The 8,339-nt window shown below is 43.9% G+C and overlaps 1 protein-coding gene across 1 annotated transcript in view; it reads left to right on the top strand.

Moving 5' to 3' along the window:
* Positions 1 to 8,339, top strand: part of adamts3 (ADAM metallopeptidase with thrombospondin type 1 motif, 3) — a 452,399-nt gene that overhangs the window by 279,377 nt on the left and 164,683 nt on the right. Inside the window, exon 6 of the mRNA XM_062024353.1 lies at positions 3,069 to 3,174. Within this exon, the coding sequence (XP_061880337.1) occupies positions 3,069 to 3,174 (106 nt within the window). The remainder of the gene's footprint in view (positions 1 to 3,068; positions 3,175 to 8,339) is intronic.

The following is an 8,339-nucleotide window of genomic DNA, read 5'->3' as shown; positions in this document are numbered from 1 at the left end:
CCTTTAAATGGGTGATATGTAGAGATGTCCGATAATGGCTTTTTTGCCGATATTCCGATATTGTCCAACTCTTAATTACCGATTCCGATATAGATAGATAGATAGATAGATAGATAGATAGATAGATAGATAGATAGATAGATAGATAGATAGATAGATAGATAGATAGATAGATAGATAGATAGATAGATAGATAGATAGTACTTTATTGATTCCTTCAGGAGAGTTCCCTCAGGAAAATTAAAATTCCAGCAGCAGTGTACAGAATTGAGATCGAATTTAACAAGTAAAAAGTAAATAATGTGGGTATCAATGGAAACAAAATAAAAAAAATATTACAATAACAATACAAATAAAAAGCAACAATGAGAATAAAAATATAACAGTAACATAAGAATATAACAAGAGAAACTAGGCAGTAGTGACCATGTTATGAAAAAGTATTGCACTGTTATCATGCAATACATGATATCATGATATCAACCGATACCGATATATACAGTCGTGGAATTAACACATTATTTTGCCTCATTTTGTTGTGATGCCCCGCTGGATGCATTAAACAATGTAACAAGGTTTTCCAAAATAAATCAACTCAAGTTATGGAAAAAAAAATGCCAACATGGCACTGCCATATTTATTATTGAAGTCACAAAGTGCATTATTTTTTTCAACATGCCTCAAAACAGCAGCTTGGAATTTGGGACATGCTCTCCCTGAGAGAGCATGAGGAGGATGAGGTGGGCGGGGTTGAGGTGGGGTGTATATTGTAGCGTCCCGGAAGAGTTAGTGCTGCAAGGGGTTCTGGGTGTTTGTTCTGTTGTGTTTATGTTGTGTTACGGTGCGGATGTTCTCCCGAAATGTGTTTGTCATTCTTGTTTGGTGTGGGTTCACAGTGTGGCGCATATTTGTAACAGTGTTAAAGTTGTTTATACGGCTACCCTCAGTGTGACCTGTATGGCTGTTGACCAAGTAAGACTTGCATTAACTTGTGTGTGTGAAAAGCTGTAGATATTATGTGATTGGGCCAACTCTTGATTACCGATTCCGATATAAATAGATATATAGATAGATAGATAGATAGATAGATAGATAGATAGATAGATAGATAGATAGATAGATAGATAGATAGATAGATAGATAGATAGATAGATAGATAGATAGATAGATAGATAGATAGTACTTTATTGATTCCTTCAGGAGAGTTCCCTTAGGGAAATTAAAATTCCAGCATCGGATTTAAAAAGTCCCTATAATAGGGACTTTTGATATGTTTTATTTTCAAAACCAATACAATGTATGTATAAAAAATATACATTTAGGCCTCTACTCAGGCTTGATCCCGGGGACCCCAAAGGGTTTTGTGTTATTATTCAAGTTTTTAAATCTCTAGATCAACATTAGGTCTATCTGTCAATATAACATTTTTTTTAAAGATTTAAATTGTATGCTCTTTTTGTCAAAGAAAACCCTTTTTTTTAATGAAAAAAACACAAAATATGCAATATTTTCACCTAATGAAATTTTTAAGTGGGATATTTGAGATTATATAATAAATAGAGCCTTAAAAAGGTCAATAACTCATAACACCATTCGATTTTCATTCATTATTATTTTTTGAGCAATGACACTTAAAAACTAATCACACTAAAATTGTAGGGGATCCAAAAGGGTCCTACTCATTAAAGTGTTAAAAAATAAATTATAATTTTTTTTTTTTTGACTGTTTACTTTTAACACAATAATGTCGAGATCAACTTCAGATCTATCTGTCAATTATACGTTTTATTGTTGTTTATGTTTTTTGTTTGTTCGTTTTAGGCCCTTCTTTGAAAAAAACAGCTCGTTTTTTTACATGGCAAACACAAAATATGCAACATTTTCCCCAAAAAAATATCTCAAAATATTTAATGTGACGTTATTGGAGCCTTGAATAGGTCAATAATTCATAATGACATTGATTTTGATTCATTATTTTTTTTTTAAAGAAAGAAACAGCCTACATGGCAGCTCTGTGTGATGAGAGTAAACATTGCTACATTTTCTTGTTACATTTCACCTGTTTGCTCTTTAAATACCACTTTTAATGTTTTTTTATTTTTTTCAATCGTATTTTTAAATTGTGCCGTGGAGCCGTTAAAAAATGACCCGCGGGCCGCACTTTGGACACCCCTGGGTTAGAGATTCCGCCCTGAGATCGGTAGGTTGTGAGTCATACCAAAGACTATAAAAATGGGACCCATTACCTCCCTGCTTGGCACTCAGCATCAAGGGTTGGAATTGGGGGTTAAATCACCAAAAATGATTCCCGGGCGCGGCCGCCGCTGCTGCCCACTGCTCCCCTCACCTCCCAGGGGGTGACCAAGGGTGATGGGTCAAATGCAGAGAATAATTTCGCCACACCTAGTGTGTGTGTGAGACAATCATTGGTACTTTAACTTTAACTTTAGGTACGTAGAAGCTGGGGATCGAACCAGGAACCCACCCAGCTGCGCCACGCCCTCCCCCTCTGTGTGTAACATGTTTAGCCTCGTTCTCCAGTGCTCCAATGATATTAATACTTGCAAGAAATGGAGTTTATTTGCAGCAATGGAAGATTTTACACATTGTTTATGGAGATACATATTTTGCTGCTTTGCTAAATTCTTGGACTGAGCACCGAAAACAAGAATCGACATTTTTTTAATTTTTCATTAGCGTTTGTGCTAGCGATGAGTTCGTGTTTTAGCTGGATGACTGCAGTTCTCGCACTCTCATTGGGCGCACCCAGGTTCGAGCCAAGGGGTTGGATCAGACGAGTTACATTCCCACTGTTCAAACTCTAGCACTTTCCTGAAATATATATATATATATATATATATATATATATATATATATATATATATATATATATATATATATATATATATATATATATATATATATATATATATATATATATATATATATATATATATATATATATATATATATATATATATATATATATTTAACAACTGTTTTTATTGGAGAATCACCTGCAGTTTGTTTATGTCTCATGTTCCAACACGTTTTGCCATGTCCTCCAGGTTACGCCCCTGTCACTGGAATGTGCCATCCTGTCCGGAGCTGCACCCTCAACCACGAAGACGGCTTCTCCTCGGCCTTTGTGGTTGCCCACGAGACCGGACACGTGTAAGTTGGCCTACATATTTGTATTTATTTGAAGGCCACACTATCGGGCAGGTGCATTTAAGATGCTACGCTATTTGTATATATCAGGGGTCGGCAACCCAAAATGTTAAAAGAGCCATATTGGACCAAAATCACAAAAAACAAATCTGTCTGGAGCCGCAAAAAATTAAATGCCATATTACATACAGATAGTGTGTCATGAGATATAAATTGAATTAAGAGGACTTAAAGGAAACTAAATGACCTCAAACATACCTACAGATGAGGCATAATCAAAAGTCAAAGTCAAAGTCAGCTTTATTGTCAAACAACTGTTTGTACAGGACATACAGGTGGACGAAATTACGTTCCTCTCACATCCACGGTGTCTATAAATATAAAGTGTAAAAGAAGAATAAAAAAGACAACAATTTAAACAGTCGCATGAGGGGGGGGAAAATATACAGGGGAAGAAGATATTACCAGAATATCTATAATATCTATCTATTGTATATACAGTATTGCAACGTAAGTATTCAAGTATTCAGATGGGAGTGCAAAGTGCAATGTAAACAGTGTAAACAGTTAAAACAGTTAGCAGCATTTTGAGTCCGGAGTAAAGTGGCTAAGTGATAGATGGTGTGTGTGTGTGTGTGTGTGTGTGTGTGTGTGTGTGTGTGTGTGTGTGTGTGTGTGTGTGTGTGTGTGTGTGTGTGTGTGTGTGGGTGAGTGGGGGGGGGGGGGTGGGGTGTAGTGTCTCAGTTCACAGTTCAGTTCAGATTGCAGGGCAGAGTGAGAAGGGGGGGGGGGGGGCCGGGAGAGAGTTCAGCTTCCTGACAGCCTGATGGATGAAGCTGTCTCTCAGCCTACAGCTTCGAGCTCGGAGGCTTCTCAGTCGTCTGCCGGATGGCAGCAGTCTGAAGAAGCCGTGTGAGGGGTGTGTGATGTCGCCTGCCACGCGGAGTGCTTTGCGTGACAGGCGTGTGTTGTAAATGTCCTGGAGGGAGGGGAGGGGGGCACCGACGATCTTCTCAGCTGCCCTAACTGTGCGCTGCAGCGTCCTGCGGCAGGACGCCGTGCAGCCTCCGTACCACACAGTTATGCAGCTGGTCAGGATGCTCTCGATGACGCCCCGGTAGAAGGAGTGCATGATGGAGGCTGAGGCTTTTGCTCTTCGCAGTTTGCGGAGGAAGTAGAGGCGCTGTTGAGCCCTCTTGGCCAGTGATGCAGTGTTGGTTTTCCAGGAGAGGTCATCTGTGATGTGCACACCCAGGAATTTGGTGCTGCTCACTCTCTCCACCACCGCACCGTTGATGGTCAGAGGAGGGTGCTGGGTGTGCGCTCTCCTGAAGTCCACAACAATCTCCTTTGTTTTCTCTACATTGAGAGAGAGATTGTTGTCACCGCACCATGTGGTGCGGTGACAACAATCTCACCTCGTCTCTGTAGCCGGTCTCATCGTTATTGTGGATGAGACCTACCACAGTTGTGTCGTCCGCAAACTTGACGAAGAGGTTGGTGCTGTGCTTCGGCGTGCAGTCGTGGGTCAGCAGGGTGAAGAGAAGGGGGCTCAGCACACATCCTTGAGGGGCCCCTGTGTTCATGATGATGGTGCTGGATGTGTACCTGCCGACCCGGACTGCCTGTGGTCTCCCAGTCAGGAAGTCCAGCAGCCAGTTGCACAGCGACGTGTTCAGCCCCAGCCGGTCCAGTTTGTGAATCAGCTGCTGTGGGATGATGGTGTTAAATGCTGAACTGAAGTCTATGAACAGCATCCTGGCGTAGGAGTCTTTAGTGTCCAGGTGGGTGAGAGCTGAGTGGAGGGCTGTGGAGATTGCATCATCGGTCGATCTGTTGGCCCGATATGCAAACTGGTAGGGGTCCAGGGTGGGGGGGAGGATGGACTTGATGTGCTGCAAGACTAGCCGTTCGAAGCACTTCGTGATGATGGGCGTCAGTGCAACGGGACGGTAATCGTTGTAGCTGGATGGGGAAGCCTTCTTGGGAACCGGGATGATGGTGGTGGCTTTGAGGCACGTGGGAACAGCAGCTTGGCTCAGGGAGGTGTTGAAGATGTCCGTGAAGACATCTGTGAGCTCCGCTGCACAGTCTCTCAACACACGACCAGGTATGTTGTCCGGGCCTCCAGCTTTGCGTGCGTTGACTCTGGAGAGGGAACGCCTCACGCTGGCCGAAGACAGGGACAGCACCTGGTCATCCGGAGGGCGTGGAGTCTTCCGTGCAGGCGTGCTGTTTTGTGCCTCAAAGCGTCCAAAGAACTCGTTCAGGCTGTTCAGCAGAGCGGTGTCACTGTCACAGGTCTGTGGTCGGGGTTTATAGTCCGTGATGGTCTGGATCCCCCGCCACAGGCTCCTGGTGTCTCTGCTGTCACTGAAGCGGTGGGCTATCCTGCTGCCGTACTGCCTCTTAGCATCTCTGATGCCACGGTTCAGGTTGGCCCTGGCTGTTCTCAGGCCAGCCTCATCTCCTGCTCTGAAGGCAGCGTTCCGGGCTCTCAGCAACCTATGGACTTCCCCCGTCAGCCATGGTTTCTGATTTTCCCGTACCGTGATGGTCCTGGTCTCTGTGACATCATCGATGCATTTAGTGATGTATGCAGTGACAGTCTCTGTATATTCCTGTATGTCGATGTGGTGGTTGTAGGTGGCTGCCTGCTTGAAAATGTCCCAGTCTGTGGTGTCAAAACAGTCCTGCAGAGCAGAGGAGGCATCCACTGGCCACACCCTCACTTGCTTCTGAACTGGTCTGGTGACTTTAGCCCTCGGCCTGTATGCTGGCATTAGCATGACAGTGAGGTGGTCAGAAGCACCCAGGTGGGGGAGGGGTGACGCCTTGTAAGCTCCTCTCTGAGTGGTGAAGACCATGTCCAGTGTGTTATTACCTCTTGTAGGAAAGTCAATGTGTTGATGTAGCTGTGGACACACTGACTTGAGGTTAGCCTGGTTGAAATCACCAGCCACGATGAGGAAGCCGTCTGGATGGGCTGTCTGGTGTTCGGTGATGGCACAGTTCAGTTCAGATAGTGCCCTGTCTCTGTCCTTGTTGTTAGAGCAGGGGGGAATATAAACAGCAGCTAGTAGAATGGCTGTAAACTCCCTCGGTAGGTGGAAAGGCCGACACTTTAAAAACATGAACTCCACCAGGGCTGAGCAGTGCTTCTGTGTAACAACAGTGTCCTTACACCATGCATCACTGATGTAAACACAGACCCCGCCACCGCGGGTCTTACCTTAATGATGCAATATGTACATATAGCTAGCCTAAATAGCATGTTAGCATCGATTAGCTTGCAGTCATGCAGTGACCAAATATGTCTGATTAGCACTCCACACAAGTCAATAACATCAACAAAACTCACCTTTGTGCATTCACGCACAACGTTAAAAGTCTGGTGGACAAAATGAGACAGAAAAAGAAGTGGCATAAAACACGTCCTAGAAAGTCGGAGAAAGTTATGCATGTAAACAAACTAGGTGAGTTCAAGGACCGCCAAAATTAGTAGGACAAAACGGCGCTCGCCAAATACTCGAATCAGTGAAGCATGTTTAATATAAACAGTGTGATTTATAACAATTAGGGAGGTTTGTGTCATGTTTGTCCTCCTACAGAAACCATATTAAAACCAAAAATATATTTTTTTCCGTCGTCTTTTTCCATTTTTCATACATTTTTGAAAAAGCTCCAGAGAGCCACTAGGGCGGCGCTAAAGAGCCGCATGCGGCTCTAGAGCCGCGGGTTGCTGACCCCTGGTATATATACACTATATTGCCAAAAGTATTTGGCCACCCATCCAAATGATGAGAATCAGGTGTCCTAATCACTTGGTGTATAAAATCCAGCACTTAGGCATGGAGACTGTTTCTACAAACATTTGTGAAAGAATGGGCCGCTCTCAGTGATTTCCAGCGTGGAACTGTCATGGGATGCCACCTGTGCAACAAATCCAATCGTGAAATTTCCTCGCTCCTAAATACTACAAAGTCAACTTTATTGTAAGAAAAGTGAAGAGTTTGGGAACAACAGCAAGTCAGCCACCAAGTGGTAGGCCACGTAAACTGACAGAGAGGGGTCAGCGGATGCTGAAGCGCATCGTGCAAAGACTTTCTGCACAGTCAGTTGCTACAGAGCTCCAAACTTCATGTGACCTTCCAATTAGCCCACGCGCAGTACGCAGAGAGCTTCACGGAATGGGTTTCCATGGCCGTGCAGCTGCATCTAAGCCATACATCACCAAGTCCAATGCAAAGCGTGGGAAGCACGTCGCCACTGGACTCTAGAGCAGTGGAGACGCCTTCTCTGGACTGATGAGTCACGCTTTTCCATCTGGCAATCTGATGGACCAGTCTGGGTTTGGAGGTTGCCAGGAGAACGCCACAATTCGGACTGCATTGTGCCGAGTGTGAAATTTGGTGGAGGAGGAATTATGGTGTGGGGTTGTTTTTCCAGGAGTTGGGCTTTGGCCCCTTAGTTCCAGTGAAAGGAACTTTGAATGCTCCAGGATACCAAAACATTTTGGACAATTCCATGGGATGGCACTTCAAGTTCATATGTGAGTAAAGGCAGGTGGCCAAATACTTTTGGCAATATATATATGTTAGGTAAAAAAAAAACACAGAGGCTATATCATCCCTACAAGCCTGTTTCGCAGGTTTCCCTGCTCGTCAGGGGGATTTTATTATATAAAATGGTCAACTTTGACATTTAACTTAGACCAGGAAATGGCACTTTTCTTAACTCTTTGGAGGATTATAATACATTTTCGATCTAAACGGGAAGCCTAGTGGTTAGAGTGTCCGCCCTGAGATCGGTAGGTCGTAAGTTCAAACCCCGGCCGAGTCCTACCAAAGACTATAAAAATGGGACCCATTACCTCCCTGCTTGGCACTCAGCATCAAGGGTTGGAATTGGGGGTTAAATCACCAAAAATGATTCCCGGGCGCGGCCACCGCTGCTGCTCACTGCTCCCCTCACCTCCCAGGGGGTGAACAAGGGTGATGGGTCAAATGCAGAGAATAATTTCGCCACACCTCGTGTGTGTGCCATCATTGGTAAAGAAAAAAGAAAGAAAGATATAAACATCCCATCAGTCGGCTATTCAAGTGAGAGCAGACTTTGTTCAGTAAGTGATTGTTTTGTTATGCTCGTAGTTGGTATATCGTGTTGAG

The sequence above is a fragment of the Entelurus aequoreus genome, linkage group LG17 (genome assembly GCF_033978785.1).
Source record: "Entelurus aequoreus isolate RoL-2023_Sb linkage group LG17, RoL_Eaeq_v1.1, whole genome shotgun sequence".
In the NCBI taxonomy this organism is placed as follows: Eukaryota; Metazoa; Chordata; class Actinopteri; order Syngnathiformes; family Syngnathidae; genus Entelurus; species Entelurus aequoreus.
The sequence above is the reverse complement of the archived record's forward strand: the minus strand, read 5'-3'. Positions and strand labels throughout refer to the sequence as shown.